The sequence below is a fragment of the Ascaphus truei genome, chromosome 4 (genome assembly GCF_040206685.1).
Source record: "Ascaphus truei isolate aAscTru1 chromosome 4, aAscTru1.hap1, whole genome shotgun sequence".
Taxonomy (NCBI): Eukaryota; Metazoa; Chordata; class Amphibia; order Anura; family Ascaphidae; genus Ascaphus; species Ascaphus truei.
The window spans coordinates 355,502,349-355,520,249 of NC_134486.1; the positions used below are offsets into that span (position 1 = coordinate 355,502,349).

General features: G+C 42.5%; 1 protein-coding gene across 1 annotated transcript in view; it reads left to right on the forward strand.

Annotated features, from left to right (window-relative positions):
- DCDC2C (doublecortin domain containing 2C) overlaps positions 1–11,905 on the forward strand; it is a 289,074-nt gene extending 277,169 nt beyond the window's left edge. Inside the window, exons 11-12 of the mRNA XM_075595053.1 lie at positions 8,191–8,301; positions 11,436–11,905. Coding sequence (XP_075451168.1) covers positions 8,191–8,301; positions 11,436–11,657 — 333 coding nt within the window. The 3' untranslated portion in view covers positions 11,658–11,905. The remainder of the gene's footprint in view (positions 1–8,190; positions 8,302–11,435) is intronic.
- Positions 11,906–17,901: the final 5,996 nt, after the last annotated feature.

Genomic DNA, 17,901 nt, shown 5'->3' on the forward strand with positions numbered 1-17,901 from the left:
GTTTTAAAATGAATAATAAGTTGAAGGCCCTTAACATAAATATTCCACATTCACAAATGAAACATTTTTCAAGTGGATCCTCAGTCTATAAGGTATCTTGGAGTTTGTCAGCAATGCACAGGAAACTGTATACTTAGCCAATTACCCTGCAATGCTGAAAATCTTGAAAGGAGATGTGGATGAATGGTCAAGGTATCACATGACCAGGGAGGTTCCAGGCGGTTCCCCTCTCTCCCCCGCCTTGTACCCACATGTAACGTACAAATAAAGACAAGAAACGGGAACTGGAGGTAAAATGGCCGCGGCCATTTATTTATACAGAAAACCTAATGGGGTAAAGGCACTCCCTGCCAGAGTGCTCCTTTGACAGGAGGGGGAGGGGACGGTCAGCTGGCCCTCGAACCGCTGACCTCGTGTCCCCTATGCGAGCGGGCTCTCGAGGTTATGGATAACCAACTGCACTGAGTGGAGGACTAGCCTTATCACAATTACTTCTATATTATAAGCCAGCTCGCAATAGCCAATTGATCCATTGGCACAAAAAAAAAAAAACTTTAAAAAAAAATGGGGCGGAAATTGAATCCACAGTTCTGTCACAATCCATCTTAGATATGATGCTGTGGTTCCCTAAGTAACATAGACCTAAATTACTAGTACCTCTGTTGGTCATCACTCACTCTCTGGAACATTGGGAGTGAGCTAAAACTAAACACAAGCTTAGCAACTTAAATTCCCGGTGGCTACATTTGTTTGATAATCCAGCTTTCCCCGTTGTGATGTTGCCTGAAGCTTTTGAGTAGCCAGATACAGTAAGGGAAGGATAGCCAGAGTGCACAACTTATTAGAGGGGAACAACAGATTTGAAAGCTTTAATATTATGGCTAGAAAATTAGGGTTTCAAAATTCTACCTTCCTTAAATTTCTGCAGCAAAGTAAATCCAAAAAATGGAAAAAAGGCAGTGCACATCATAAGAAAAAAGGGCTAGATGGCAAAAACAAAAATGTATTTATTAGGTACATGGCAACAATAAAAGTAGAGGGCAGAAAAAAGACCCGTTACACGTTTCGCTCAAACATGCGCTTAATCAAAGACTTTTTGATAAAGTTCATCTTTGTGCCAAACACTTAAGAGGTCTTTTTTCCACCCTTTGTACTTTTATTGTTTCCATGTATTGTATTGTATTGTATGTCTTTATTTATATAGCGCCATTAATGTACATAGCGCTTCACAGTAGTAATACATGTGGTAATCAAATAAATAACAGATAATATAAATAACAGATCATGGGAATAAGTGCTTTAGACATTAAAGTAACATTAAGGAAGAGGAGTCCCTGCCCCGAGGTGCTTACAGTCTAATTGGTAGGTAGGGAGAACGTACAGAGACAGTAGGAGAAAGTTCTGTTAAGTGTGTCTGCAGGGGGCCAAGCTATATGTATCATGTGTTCAGAATATCTACAGTGCTATTCATATGCTTCTTTAAGCAAGTGTGTCTTAAGGTGGGTCTTAAAGGTGGATAGAGAGGGTGCTAGTTGGATACTGAGGGGAAGGGCATTCCAGAGGTGTGGGGCAGTCAGTGAAAAAGGTTTAAGGCGGGAGAGGTCTTTAGATACAAAGGGGGTAGAAAGAAGACATCCTTGAGCAGAACGCAAGAGTCGGGATGGTGCATAGCGAGAAATTAGGGCTGAGATGTAAGGAGGGGCAGAAGAGTGTAAAGCTTTAAAAGTGAGGAGAAGAATGGAGTGTGAGATGCGGGATTTGATCGGAAGCCAGGAGAGGGATTTCATGAGGGGAGATGCTGAGACAGATCTAGGAAAGAGTAGAGTGATTCTGGCAGCAGCATTTAGGATAGATTGTAGGGGAGACAGATGAGAGGCAGGAAGGCCGGACAGCAGGAGGTTACAGTAATCAAGACGGGAGAGAATGAGGGCCTGAGTCAGAGTTTTAGCAGTCAAGCAACAGAGGAAAGGGCGTATCTTTGTTATATTTCGGAGGAAAAAGCAACAAGATTTAGAAATGTTTTGAATGTGAGGGGCGAATGTGAGAGGGGAGTCGAGTGTGATCCCTAGGCAGCGTGCTTGGGCTACTGGGTGAATGATCGTAGTTCCAACAGTAATGTGGAAGGAGGTAGTAGGGCCAGGTTTGGGAGGAAGTATGAGGAGCTCTGTTTTAGCCATGTTGAGTTTAAGGCGACGGAGGGCCATCCAGGATGATTTAGCAGAGAGACATTCAGAAACTTTGGTCGGGTGTTGAAAAGCATATTTGTGTGTCGTCAGCATAGAGGTGATATTTAAACCCAAAAGATGTTATTAGGTCACCTAGAGAGAGTGTGTACAGAGAAAAGAGAATAGGTCCCAGGACAGAGCCCTGGGGTACCCCCACAGAGAGATCAATAGAGGAGGAGGAGATGCTAGCAAAAGAGACACTGAAAGTTTGATGGGAGAGGTAGGATGAGATCCAGGATAGAGCTTTATTCCGAATACCAAGAGTATGGAGAATATGAAGGAGAAGAGGGTGGTCCACGGTGTCAAATGCTGCAGAGAGGTCGAGTAATATGAGCAGAGTGTAATGACCTCTGTCTTTGGCAGCATGGAGGTCGTCAGTTATTTTAGTGAGGGCTGTTTCCGTGGAGTGAGCAGTGCGGAAGCCAGATTGTAGAGGGTCTAGGAGAGAATAGGTGTTGAGAAAATGGAGCAAGCGAGAGAATACAAGACGTTCAAGGAGTTTAGAGGCAAAAGGCAGGAGGGAGACAGGTCGATAGTTAGAAAGACAGGTAGGATCAAGCTTGCTGTTTTTGAGTAATGGTATGACTGTTGCATGTTTGAAGGAGGATGGAAAGGTTCCAGAGCAGAGGGAGGAGTTAAAAATGTGTGTGAGCGTAGGGATTATAGTAGGAGCAAGAGGTTTTAGGAGATGGGAGGGAATGGGGTCGAGAGGGCAAGTGGTAGAGGGAGAAGAGGCGATCAACAGCGACACATCCTCCTCTGAGACAGTGGAAAAAGAGTCAAGGAAGACAGGAGGAGAGTTAGGAAGAGGTGTAGGATGGGAGGAAGAAACAGAGGGGATGTTCTGCCGTATGGATTCCACCTTTTCCTTAAAATAGTCAGCAAAGTCCTGAGCGGAGATGGAGGAAGGAGAGGCAGCTGAGGGTGGTTTGAGTAGACTATCAAAAGACAGAGAACAGTCGGCGTGGGTTAGACTTGTGCATGTTGATTAGTGCAGAAAAGTAGGCTTGTTTAGCTTGCGAGAGGTCAGAGTTGAAACAGCATAGCATAAACTTGTAGTGAAGGAAGTCTGCGAGAATGTGAGACTTCCTCCAGAGGCGTTCAGAGGAACGAGTGAAGGAACACAGCATGCGCGTGTGGGAATTTAGCCAGGGTCTAGGGTTAGAAGGGCGAGTGCGGCAGAGAGAAAGCGGGTCATGTAGATCAAGAGAGGAGGACAAGGCAGAGTTGTAGTTCCTGACCAGGTTGTCAGGGTCTGTAGCAGAGCTGAGAGAGGAGAGGGAGGAGCGTCAAGTGGACTCAAAGTCAGGCAAGTGAATAGAGCGCAGGTTTCTGCAGAACCGGGGAGTAGATGGAGGTGGAGAAGGGGAGAAGCGAGATAGAGAGAATGAGATGAGGTGATGGTCAGAGAGAGGAAAAGGGGAAATTGAGAATTCGGAGAGAGAGAGAAGTTTTTAGTGAAAACCAGGTCTACAGTAAGTAGTGGCCATCCTTGTGGGTGCTGGCTGCAGTCCACTGTTGAAGGCCAAAAGAAGAGGTTAGAGAAAGAAAGCGGGAAGCCCAAGGGAGAGAGGGGTCATCAATGTGGCAGTTGAAGTCCCCAAGGAGAAGAACAGGGGAGTCTGAGGAGAGAAAGAAACAGAGCCAGGATTCAAAGTGAGAGAGAAAGGCAGAAGGGGGATGAGTAGAGGTAGGTGGGCGATAGATGACCGCCACATGGACAGGGAGAGGAGAGAAGATCTGGACAGTGTGAGCCTCAAAGGAGGGAAAAGCAAGAGATGGAGGAATAGGAAGGGTTCGGTAACGGCAGAGAGAGGAGAGCAGGAGCCCCACGCCTCCACCCCTGCCATCAGTGCGTGGAGTGTGGGAGAAGGAAAGGCCACCATAGGAGAGGGCAGCTTCCAGAGCAGTGTCAGCCTGAGTGAGCCAAGTTTCAGTTATAGCAAATAGGAGCAGAGAGTGAGAGAAAAAGAAGTCATGTACAGAGAGGAACTTGTTAGAAAGGGAGCGAGCATTCCAAAGGGCACATGAGAAAAGGAGAGAGGAAGGAGGGTGGCAGGGGATGGGTATGAGGTTGGAGGGGTTGACACCAGAAGGAGTAGAGGTTGCAATTGGCAGGCGAGGACGAACGCATGTAGAAATAAGGCAGGGACCAGGATTGGGAGAGATATCCCCAGAAGCAAGGAGGAGAAGCATGGAAAGAAAGAGGATGTGTGAGGATGATTTGTAAGGGTGTTTTTTAGTGCCGGGGTGTCAGAGGACGCAGGTAAGAAAGGAGTTCATGTGAACTGAGAAGTGGGGAAGGAAGGAGAGATGGAGATATATGAATAGAGTTAGAGACATACAGAGGCTGGTAAAAAGAAGTGCATAATTTGATAAGAAGTGAAGTCACAGCAAATATAAATGGTAAAGGTAGCATCACAGCAGTAATTATGCAGTCTGGTATAGATGATATCCTCCTTTCCAGTGTAGTTCAAATGCAGGAATCAGGGCCAGTTGGGGTGTTCACTTCTTCCTCATTTCTTTTGAACTTCCTTTTAAACTTGAGTTGTTCAGTAGTCCTGCCACTTATAATGGGCCACTTCCTTTTAAACTTGAGTTGTTCAGTAGTCCTGCCACTTATAATGGGCCACTTCCTTTTAAACTTGAGTTGTTCAATAGTCCTGCCACATATAATGGGCCACTTCCTTTTAAACTTGAGTTGTCAGTAGTCCTGCCACTTATAATGGGCCACTTTGAATATGGGCTGCAGGCAGTATAAGGCTGTTCTATCTGGCGTTATATAGGCCTAAAAAGTCACCTGACAGTGTGGTTCTATCTGCTTAATTAGCACATCTGAGGCACATTCAAACAGATGGTTTTCTACACAGGGTGTTCCCTGCCTAGGTGGAAACACTTAATTTGATTAGGGATAGACAGAAAACAGCATTCAAATATGGTTTTTACCTAGCATTGTCACTTGCATATACTACAGTATATAATACACACAGCAAAGGCTTCAATGAGAGGGTTTAGAGATGGTTTTTACCTAGCATTGTCACTTGCATATACTATATAATCCACACAGCATGTGCCTAATTCATTCTTTTATTTTGTGCCATCTAGCCCTTTTTTCTTTTGCTGTGCACCACTTTTTCTCCAATTTTTAGAATAACTTTGCTATACTTGACAGATGGCAGGGAGCATACCACGGATACCTAAATCAAAGGTCGTGAGTATCCTCTCTAATGATATTGGGTAGCACATGAGCACATTGTGTCACGCTTGCAATATAGCACTACAGTTATCTCCCTTAGAGTCACAAGAGCACCAGGGTTACCAGTGATGTGGTGATCACGGAGATCCTGAACCCCATGGAATACTCACAAATGCTGATCAATTTGACCAGATTCCCTACATGGACGGGGTGACACACTCGAGGAACTCTTCATATACGTAGTCAACCAAGAAAGTATCTGAAAAATGTATACCAGTGATTATTATCGTTTATTGATGGATCTACTGGAAGTCGAGATTTTGTTCCATTAACATTTCTGTAGCACTGACACGGGAATTTGTACCTTGTTTCTTTTCTTAAATTCCTACAGTTATGGGATCTCAGACAGATACCCAGCAAGCTCTTAGAAACCCCCCAAATTTACCACAATATATATATATATATATATATATATATATATATATATATATATATATACAGTATATGGGTATATTATATATATATATATATATATATATATATATATATATATATATATATATATATATACAGTATATGGGTATATTATATATATATATATATATATATATATATATATATATATATATATATATATATATATATATATATAGTGTGTGTGTGTGTGTGTGTGTGTGTGTGTGTGTGTGTGTGTGTGTGTGTGTGTGTCAAAAGGAGTGCTTCTGGGCATTGCTAAATGTATATAACAATAAACAAAGAAGTCCAGAGCAACATCCAATGTGACAAAAATTACACAGTGAAATATATATATCTATTGAAAAGGGGTCATTTAGTTAACCCTTTGGCCAAAGCGTATAAGCCTGCGAGCCACATCAAGGCATGACCAATTACCCTTTTACAAGAGTTATGGGATTTCATCAGAACAAAGGCACCTTATGACAAATGTACACTATTCGAAGATCTGTGTCTTAGTAATGAAGGCCAGGGAAGTTTAATGTCTACAATGTTGTGTACTATATACTGTCGGAAATGTCTTCCCCTACAAAACCCAAGTTTATGTTACATGGGAGGGGAAACTAGGAGTGAATCTAGATCAGTAGGATTGGGGGGATATTTTTAAGGGAGTAGCAAAGTGCTCTATATTCGTATTAATTAAAGAAAATGAATTCAAAATGCTACACAAATGGTACATTACCCCCTTAAAGTGTCAATTTTATTTAACATTTCTTCACCCTATGCAGAAGGGGATGTGACCAGCGAAGTTCCTTTCTTCATATGTGGTGGCAATGCCCAAAAATGACTAGACTGTGGGAGGCTACACATAATATGGTAGAAGGGAACTGTAGTTACCTTCCCCCTGGATCCTTGGTCGGCCCTATTGTACAAACCAATCGAACAACTGGGTAGATACAAAAATAAGATGGTGGCCCATGTCTATTCTGCTAACAGGTGTGAAATAGCAAAGAACGACAGAGAAGCTCAAAACTACATTCAACATGACAAAAATACACAGTAAAATACTTATATATTCTCTTGAAAAAGGGTAATTTAGTTTAACCCTTTGGCCAAAGCGTTGTAAGCTTGTGAGCCACGACAAGGCAGACCCTGTTCGCAAGTCCTAACACTACCAGATAAAATACTAATATACCTCTATTAGGATTAAAATTCTCATTTACCTCTATTAGGAGGGAGAAAGACCACATTGGATCTATATCCAGTAGAATGAAAGGACCTACTAACTTGGGAAGTGGGGAGGGGCGGGCTTAAAACCTGGGAAGGAGGAGCCACTAACCTCCAAAAGCTGAAACAGCTGAGAATAGGTTTACAAAACACAAAACCCCTTCAAGCTCTTTTATCTCTATTAGGAGGGAGAAAGACCACATTGGATCTATATCCTACTCCTCGCAAGCTTACAACGCATACAAAACACATATCCAGATGATTGTTTGAGGGTTCATCCTGTTGACGGTCCCGGGTCTAAACAGACTACTTATCTTGATACCAGCAGCGGAGAGAAGTATCCTGTCTGAATTCAGTTCCTTCAAATTGGGCTGATCCGACATATTTATTCAGGTTGTTGAATTAGAAACCCTTTGAGGAATACACTGCATACTGTACATCCTCCGTATACATGAACTTCCTGATCCTCCTTACAGGGTATTACTTAAGAAAAGGGGCACGTTGCTAAACTCCAAAATAATATAAGGTGAAATGCCATACAGTACAGTAGCTAGCTCCAGACTAACGAAACATAAACCTATTTACAGGGCATACATGATAACTTCACTTAGATCTCTGAAGAACTGCTTCTAGAATCAGGGTGCTGCTATTTATACCCACATACACCCCATAATGACATCCCTGGGAACATGGCACAATGGGAGGGGCAGAACCTGGTGATCCCACACAGATTATCCCTTTCTATCAATTAACCATCTTACAATACATTGCCAACCAAGAGGGGGCTACATTATTATTATTTTGTTTTTGTTGTGCTTTTTAAAAAAAATAATATTTTATTATTATTTTTATTATTTCACTTATAAGTAGGCACTGTATCTACCATGTTTTTAAAAGCACATTTTGTTTGTAAATCCTTTTCTCCCTTTTTGGAGTTTTGTATTCTACTAGTTTGTTGTAAAACGTACAATAAAATGCAAGTTGGAAAAAAACCACAATGTTGTTCAGTAACCTTTACGTGAACGAAAGAGTATTGAGATGTTTTTTTTTTTTCCTAAATGTAATATGATGGGAACATGTTTTTAACAGATAGACGCATATTCCAAAAAAACGTGGGCTCTTAGTGAAAGGAAAGCTGAAAAGAAAGAAACACAGAGCAAGAAAGTAGAACGGCAGAGAAAAGAGACCCTCAAAGCAAAGGTTTGTATATTATGTATGAGCTGCATACTGTATGTTCAGTTCCTGAACAGCAGAATTAAGCTTCACACTCAAAATCAGATGTTAACTTCATTGCTGCTGTAATTTATGGAAACCTTTTTTTCTGAATGAAGAGATTAGCTATTCATTTGCGCACCCATTGATCAGTTTGGAATGATGATTAAGATGAGCAACTACATTTCTTGCAGGGGACGGGACCTTAAATTGTATTACCCCCACAGCGTCCTTGTCCTGCATATACAGTATTTGCTACTGTACCATTGCACCTAGCAATGAGAGAAAAAATAACCGCTGCCAACATTATTATTTCTTTGCCAATAAATAGGGAGAACACTGCACATCATTTAACTGTTCCCAAAAATTATGGCAGCAATGGGTGTGATTATTTCTTAAAATCGAGGGCTCCAAAAAGGGTTTTTTTTGCTCTAAAATGAGTAGCCCACTAATTTAAGATCATATGGATTGAATGAATGAATCATTTAAAGGTATTTTTCATGAGCGATGAGAGACCTGAGCGAGGATCAATTAAATCATCGTACAGACACTCCTAGAACAGTAAATTTCTAACAAGGGTGTTTGTGTGTCTTGGTGCTCACTAGACACCAGGAACTAAAGCAAAGAAATAAAGCCTTAACAAAATGTTACCGTAAATTCTCCTCTTTGAAGAGGATTAAGAGGGTAATTGTATATAATCTGAAGTATTTCCAACAGGGATTTTCAGTCGAACACAGACTGAACGGCTACTTCTAGAATATACAGGAATACCCCGCATTAACGTACGCAATGGGTCCAGAGCATGTATGTAAAGCGAATATGTACTTAAAGTGAAGCACTACCTTTTTTCCCCACTTATTGATGCATGTACTGTAATCGTCATATATGTGCAAAACAGATGTAAATAACGCATTTGTAACAGGCTCTATAGTCTCCCCGCTTGCGCACAGCTTCGGTACAGGTAGGAAGCCGGTATTGCTGTTCAGGACGTGCTGACAGGCGCATGCGTGAGCTGACGTTTGCCTATCGGGCGATATGTCCTTACTCGCGAGTGTACTTAAAGTGAGTGTCCTTTAACCGGGGTATGCCTGTATAGAATTAACCCCTTAATCTTCTTCACAGAGAAAGATTTACAGGAACATTTTGTTAAGGTTTTATTTGTTTGCTTTAATTCCTAAACAATGCTAAAGTCATAAGACACTTTCTGATGCCCTATGACACCTCAAGAGAATAGGGAGTGAGGTGTCACAGTGCTTGTCACCACATATAAATGTTGCCCTAAATGAGTTTGTATAAGGAATTGACAGAATCCGGCATAAATTAGACCGAACAATGAAAAAGGACCAAAGCTAAAGTGATAACAGGGCATTAGTAAGAAATATTATAAAATAAGAAAAAATAAAAAAAAGTACTGTGGAAGATGTGCACAGAGGGTCAAACACCAGAAAAGTTTTAGGAGAAATAAACGTAGGCTTTATTAGCCAGCAGCTTTAAATAGAAAACCGCTTCATCTTAGCCAAACAAAATTAAAGCCAAAAACAAAAAACAGGCCTAACCCCATGTAGGGGACTGACTAACATTCAGCAGTCCCTATCTGAGGACTGGAAGGCTGTGCCTCTTAGCAACCTTTTGACACAAGTCCAAAAAGAGGTACCTGTAGGCAGGGTGCGCTCCACGTTAGTCCAGGGTCTGTGATGGTGTCTGTGGGGGTTCCCTGTGGTGGGTTCCAGGGACCTGTTCCTTGGAACAGAGAGTCTCTCCTCCCCTAGGATCTCTCTGGCGACACAGACTCTCCCTGCGCTAGAGATCCCCTGCATTCTGTGCAACAGGCTTTTAAACCTGCTTAATGTGCTACAGTAGGTGGAGACTGGTCCATTAACTCCTACTGGAATTAACCAGCTCCCTGCTGGACTGATCAGCTAAAGGCAGACTTTATTTTGGAAGCCTTTTAGACAGGGGAAAAGTTCTGTTACAAGTACCCAAACAGTTATACATATATAAGCATATACTGCTGCGGCACAGTTTATTCGAGCATTTGCCCGTTCTGTGCCGCAGCAGTAGCCTGGCGCGCGCCCGAGTGTGACGGGCGCGCGCCGAAGCAGCGGAAGAGCGCCCTCCGATCGGGGCGCTCTCCCTACCGCTGCCGGGTCCGCCGGGTCCCCCGGAACCCCCTGCCGCTGTCCCGCGATCGCGGGACACCAGGGCTCCCTCGGGGAGCCCTTGGACACGCGTGCAGGGGGCGCAGGCTCCCGATGACGCGTGACCGCGCGTCTATGACGCGCGGCACGCCGAGGGGCGGCCACTAGCAAGCCGGGAAATCTCCCGGCTTGCGGATCTGGCCGCACTGCGATAAAGTGTGTCGCCAGTGTAGAACAGTCTTCCAGAATTTGTGTTGGTGTCACATGCAGTGCACAATATAAATATGCAAAGTTACCTATTACTTTAGAGTGCTCTATAGCGATAATCATCTTTATTATATATTTCAACATGTTAATTTTCAGGAGATGCTTTATCCCAAGGTAAAGAAGCTTCAATATATAGTTGTACAGTATCAACTCCACCATGGCAAAATTTTCGGGAAATGTAAGAAGCTTGGCAAACAAGTTTTTTACATATGACACAAAAGAGTGCAAAAATTGAACAATTGTGTCAGCAAAGATCCATTGCTACAGTTTATTTCCCCTTAAAACTCTAATCTCTGCCTTAACTATTGTAATTTCCTACTTGCTGCCCTCATTACTTTCACAATTTCTCACTGCCATGTATTTATGAAGTGCTTGATAGTATACTTTAATGCCCCACCAAATAAAATGTGGTTACACTTTCTATTAAATTGTTTCTTATATATTTTTCTACTAACATGTTTAATTTGATCCTGTGCATACCATTTTCTGTGTACTCCACTCACGTCACTTCAGTTTGCAAACCTCCTCAAATGAATAAAGAAACCCAGCACTTATTTTTCTGCAAGCAATTCCTCCTTTTTCATTCATTTTGCATAGTTTTCTATGCTTCGAAAACAATGTTTGGGTATTTAATGTTTAGTAGCCTTTAGGTGAATCAAAGAGTATTGGAATGGTTTTGCTCCTAAATGTAATAATATGGGAACATGTTTTTAACAGGATGACATACCGAAAGTTTATGACCAAGAAGAAAGGGTTTTATATTTTACTGAAGATGTCCAATCCCCATGTAACAAAAATGGGGGACAACATATTGAGCCTTCACATATTAGAAGGAATTTTAATAATAAGAACCAAGAGAAAGTAGAAAATAAACCAGACGCAGCTGTGTTAGACGTAAAAATTAACGAGGAAGCAGAACCAAAGATATATCAACAATAAGAAAGGCAAGAAAATTGAAGACGCCCATTACTCAAAAGACAAATGTTGTATCTGTTGTCCATGTAAAAAGCAAAGTAAAATATAACAAGTTGGTTAAAATGTTTATGACAATATGTTACTTGTATCTTCTGGTATTTATATTTTTTCACTGTAATCATCTGTCCAGTTTGCATAACACAAGAAATATTTCTTTTTAATTTAAATTCTCATATGTAACATCTTCCAAACTTAATTTTTACATTATTAAACGTAACTTCAGTTTAGGTTCCATGTCACACTAGCAACTATGGCTTTAGGTTACCACAATGTAGCCACAGAAATAGCCACACTCCTACACCAATGCTATTATTATCCTTTATTTGTAAATCGCCAACATATTACACAGCGTTGTACAATGGGGTTACAGAGATTTAATCATTACATAAACAGTTACATAAAAATTAGGACAAACATGCACAGATACAAATACAGTAGGTAATGAAGCCCCTGTTTACAATCTAGAGGGAATGAAGGATATGACAATGATGGATATTGGTAATATCAGGATTTTATTTGCTCTCCTTCACACTGGGCATGACTGTGGGCAATTGATTGTTAAAAACAAAGCACAATTAGACACCAAACGATCAAAACAGAATCCTGGCATAGCAGAGGAAAGCACTGGGCACACTTGTCATAATAAAAGCATGTTTTTATTGGACATAAAAAAAAAGACATTGTTGTACGAAAAAGAAGAAATGGTAATATTATTGATGTCCCCTCACCCAAAGTAAAAAAAAGACCTCACTGTAGAAAATGTCACATTCCATTTTGTCTTGCTCTTGCTAGACTCCATTTTGTATTGTATTATATTGTATGTCTTTATTTATATAGCACCAAAAGTGTACTCAGCACTTCACAAAGAATACAGTACAGGGAATTATAATAATACAGTAAGTGCAGTAAAATCAGACAACAGGAAAGGAAATCCCTGCCCCAAAAGAGTTTACAATCTAAGATGTTTGATGGGAGACTTACAGAGACAGCAGGTGAGGGAATAAGTGCTGTGTATAGCAGTTCTTGGCCAGAATGGGTGGTAGGAGTTGCCGATTGTGGGATAGTAACCATGAGTTCAGGCTGTTGGGATGCTTAACTTGTGGGGTGAGTTTTAAGGTTAGTGAGTATTAGATCAGAAGGTTAACACCATTTACAGAGGAAGAGATGGCAGGGATGCATAGGTGAGTTCAGGTATGTATGTCTGGGTTCAGGCTTAGGGGAGATCCCCAGCAGCAGGAAGGAGTAGATAGATGGTGTGAATAGAGGATTTGTGTGGGTGTTTTTTATTGAGCGGTAAAGAAGTTGTTGGGAGAGAGGTGTATAAATAATGGTGCAGTGGAGAGTGGGGAAGTTAGAGAGAACAGAGATGTTCACAAAGGAGTGAGGAAACAGTAAACAGAAAAGCAATAGGGAGGGCATTGTGAGATGCAGGAGGAGAGACAGGTATTGGAGGATAGGAAGAGTACAAAGAATCAGAGCATTTAGAAAATCAAGTTCTCACAGGTGCAGAGTTGTTGTTGTGCAGAGTCAAGATCTTCCTCCAGTCTTCACCTCCAAATTAATCTCCAAAATTATCTCCACACTTTCAGTGTTACACTTGAAGATGTTACACACAGCCATATGGCTCACAGTCAAAAGAGCCTGCCTTCTATACTTGAACACATTCACTTGTCTAACAATTAAGGGAGGGATCTGTCTATTCAGCTCATACCCGTTAGATGTTCATTTGATTAAAGTTCCTTCAATTGTTAGATGGAAATCACCCCAGTCATACCTGTTTGAAGAAATCAGAGTAGTAGTCCAGATATTCAGAGAGCATCCATGATTAAAGATTAATCTCCAAACATCTCCACACTTTCAATGTTACACTTTAAGATGCTACATACTGCCATTTTGTGTATTAGTTGGCAGTTTGATTAGTGAAATGTGAGAAAAACACGTGAGATGGAGATGGAACATCTGTGGTATAAAATAATACATATTTAAGGACATGATATGAATATAGGCATTATGCCCAGAAATCTGGTAGATAACCATCAAGGACGAAATCATATTTTTCTGCTCATCATTATTTAGTATTAGCAGCTATCCATGTATTCGCCGGTAGCCTGCAAATTTCTATATGCAAAGGGGAATGTTATTAGAAGTTAGAACTATTACCAACCAGCCATCATGTTTATGTTGTAAGTTCTCCATTCTAACCTGCCTATATGAAGCTAACGGCTCTTTGAAATACTGTAAATATTGGAACTGTCCTGGATAATTGTATTGTATTGTATTGTATGTCTTTATTTATATAGCGCCATTAATATACATAGCGCTTCACAGTAGTAATACATGTGGTAATCGAATAAATAACAGATAATATAAATAACAGATCATGGGAATAAGTGCTTTAGACATAAACATAACATTAAGGAAGAGGAGTCCCTGCCCCGAGGAGCTTACAATCTAATTGGTAGGTAGGGAGAACGTACAGAGACAGTAGGAGGGAGTTCTGGTAAGTGCGTCTGCAGGGGGCCAAGCTTTATGTATCATGTGTTCAGAATAGCCACAGTGCTATTCATATGCTTCTTTAAGCAAGTGTGTCTTAAGGTGGGTCTTAAAGGTGGATAGAGAGGGTGCTAGTCGGGTACTGAGGGGAAGGGCATTCCAGAGGTGTGGGGCAGTCAGTGAAAAAGGTTTAAGGCGGGAGAGGGCTTTAGATACAAAGGGGGTAGAAAGAAGACATCCTTGAGCAGAACGCAAGAGTCGGGATGGTGCATAGCGAGAAATAAGGGCTGAGATGTAAGGAGGGGCAGAAGAGTGTAAAGCTTTAAAAGTGAGGAGAAGAATGGAGTGTGAGATGCGGGATTTGATTGGAAGCCAGGAGAGGGATTTCAGGAGGGGAGATGCTGAGACAGATCTAGGAAAAAGTAGAGTGATTCTGGCAGCAGCATTTAGGATAGATTGTAGGGGAGACAGGTGAGAGGCAGGAAGGCCGGACAGCAGGAGGTTACAGTAATCAAGACGGGAGAGAATGAGGGCCTGAGTCAGAGTTTTAGCAGTCGAGCAACAGAGGAAAGGGCGTATCTTTGTTATATTGCGGAGGAAAAAGCGACAAGTTTTAGAAATGTTTTGAATGTGAGGGGCGAATGTGAGAGAGGAGTCGAGTGTGACCCCTAGGCAGCGTGCTTGGGCTACTGGGTGAATGATCGTAGTTCCAACAGTAATGTGGAAGGAGGTAGTAGGACCAGGTTTGGGAGGAAGTATGAGGAGCTCTGTTTTAGCCATGTTGAGTTTAAGGCGACGGAGGGCCATCCAGGATGATATAGCAGAGAGACATTCAGAAACTTTGGTCTGTATAGCAGGTGTAAGGTCGGGTGTTGAAAAGTATATTTGTGTGTCGTCAGCATAGAGGTGATATTTAAACCCAAAAGATGTTATTAGGTCACCTAGAGAGAGTGTGTACAGAGAGAAGAGAAGAGGTACCAGGACAGAGCCCTGGGGTACCCCCACAGAGAGATCAATAGAGGAGGAGGAGGTGTTAGCAGAAGAGACACTGAAAGTACGATGGGAGAGGTAGGATGAGATCCAGGATAGAGCTTTGTTCCGAATACCAAGAGTATGGAGAATGTGAAGGAGAAGAGGGTGATCCACAGTATCAAATGCTGCAGAGAGGTCGAGTAATATGAGCAGAGTGTAATGACCTCTGTCTTTGGCAGCATGGAGGTCGTCAGTTATTTTAGTGAGGGCTGTTTCCGTGGAGTGAGCAGTGCGGAAGCCAGATTGTAGAGGGTCTAGGAGAGAATAGGTGTTGAGAAAATGGAGCAAGCGAGAGAATACAAGACGTTCAAGAAGTTTAGAGGCAAAAGGCAGGAGGGAGACAGGTCGATAGTTAGAAAGACAGGTAGGGTGAAGCTTGCTGTTTTTGAGTAATGGTATGACTGTTGCATGTTTGAAGGAGGATGGAAAGTTTCCAGAGCAGAGGGAGGAGTTAAAAATGTGTGTGAGCGTAGGGATTATAGTAGGAGCAAGAGGTTTTAGGAGATGGGAGGGAATGGGGTCAAGAGGGCAAGTGGCAGAGGGAGAAGAGGCGATCAACAGCGACACATCCTCCTCTGAGACAGTGGAAAAAGATTCAAGGAAGGCAGGAGGAGAGTTAGAAAGAGGTGTAGGATTGGAAGAAGTAACAGAGGGGATGTTCTGACGTATGGATTCCACCTTTTCCTTAAAATAGTCAGCAAAGTCCTGAGCGGAGATGGAGGAAGGAGAGGCAGCTGAGGGTGGTTTGAGTAGAGTATCAAAGACCGAGAACAGTCGGCGTGGGTTAGACTTGTGCATTTTTATTAGTGCAGAAAAGTAGGCTTGTTTAGCTTGCGAGAGGGCAGAGTTGAAACAGGATAGCATAAATTTGTAGTGAAGGAAGTCTGCAAGAGTGTGAGACTTCCTCCAGAGGCGTTCAGAGGAACGAGTGGAGGAACGCAGCATGCGTGTGTGGGAATTTAGCCAGGGTCTAGGGTTAGAAGGGCGAGTGCGGCAGAGAGAAAGTGGGGCATGTAGATCAAGAGAGGAGGACAAGACAGAGTTGTAGTTCCTGACCAGGTTGTCAGGGTCTGTAGCATATCTGAGAGAGAAGAGGGAGGAGCATAAAGTGGACTCAAAGTCAGGTAAGTGAATAGAGCGCAGGTTTCTGCAGAACCGGGGTGTAGATGGAGGTGGAGAAGGGGAGAAGCGAGATAGAGAGAATGAGATGAGATGATGGTCAGAGAGAGGAAAAGGGGAAATGGAGAAATCGGAGAGAGAGAAGTTCTTAGTGAAAACCAGGTCTAAGTAGTGGCCATCCTTGTGGGTGCTGGCTGCAGTCCACTGTTGAAGGCCAAAAGAAGAGGTTAGAGAAAGAAAGTGGGAAGCCCAAGGGAGAGAGGGGTCATCAATGTGGCAATTGAAGTCCCCAAGGAGAAGAACAGGGGAGTCTGAGGAGAGGAAGAAAGAGAGCCAGGATTCAAAGTGAGAGAGAAAGGCAGAAGGGGGATGAGTAGAGGTAGGTGGGCGATAGATGACCGCCACATGAACAGGGAGAGGAGAGAAAATCTGGACAGTGTGAGCCTCAAAGGAGGGAAAAGCAAAAGAGGGAGGAATAGGAAGGGTTCGGTAACGACAGAGAGAGGAGAGCAGGAGCCCCACGCCTCCACCCCTGCCATCAGTGCGCGGAGTGTGGGAGAAGGAAAGGCCACCATAGGAGAGGGCAGCTTCCAGAGCAGAGTCAGACTGAGTGAGCCAGGTCTCAGTTATAGCAAAGAAAGCAGGGAGTGAGAGAGAAAGAAGTCATGCACAGAGAGGAACTTGTTAGAAAGGGAGCGAGCATTCCAAAGAGCACAGGAGAAAGGGAGAGAGGAGGGAGGGTGGCAGGGGATGGGTATGAGGTTGGAGGGGTTGACACCAGAAAGAGTAGAGGTTGCAGTTGGCAGGCGAGGACGAGCGCATGTAGGAATAAGACAGGGACCAGGATTGGGAGAGATATCCCCAGAAGCAAGGAGGAGAAGCATGGATAGAAAGAGGATGTGTGAGGATGATTTGTAAGGGTGTTTTTTAGTGCAGGGGATATAGCTGTGTGGTGTCAGAGGGCGCAGGTAAGAAAGGAGTTCATGTGAACTGAGAAGTTGAGTTGATTTGAAAAAAATCTAAATTTTGACCTACAGTATTTTTTATGGCGAGCCAGCTCAGATTTTGACCCACAATTACTTCCAGAGGAGGGAGTTGAGTTTGTTCACCATTTTGTAGGGAAGATTCTCTTGTCCTTTCTAGACGGTTTTAAGTAAGTGGTCTCGATCATAGAACCCGAATCAAGAAAGATTCAGGAACCAAGACTAAGAGATGGGAGATACTCTGGGATGCAACATCCGTAAGGAACATACCTGAGCCCCGGAAGACTAAAGAAATATGGAGATACAAAGTTATACCCCTGAAGAAGGATTCGTCAGAAAAAGAAAGGTGCCAGATGGAGATAATATACTAGTATACAGTTTTTTTCTTCTGCATGGTACCTATCATAGAGCTTCAGATTGTGTAAGTAGCCACGAAGTTAAGGGTTATTACAGTATGTAATACAGTATGAAGTTTATCCAGAAACAGGCTAATGCATGCAAGGTTCCTTTGTATATGTAAATATATACCTCAAAGGCCCAAGTTTGAAAATGTAAAGTAACCTTTTTTTGGTTAGTGATAT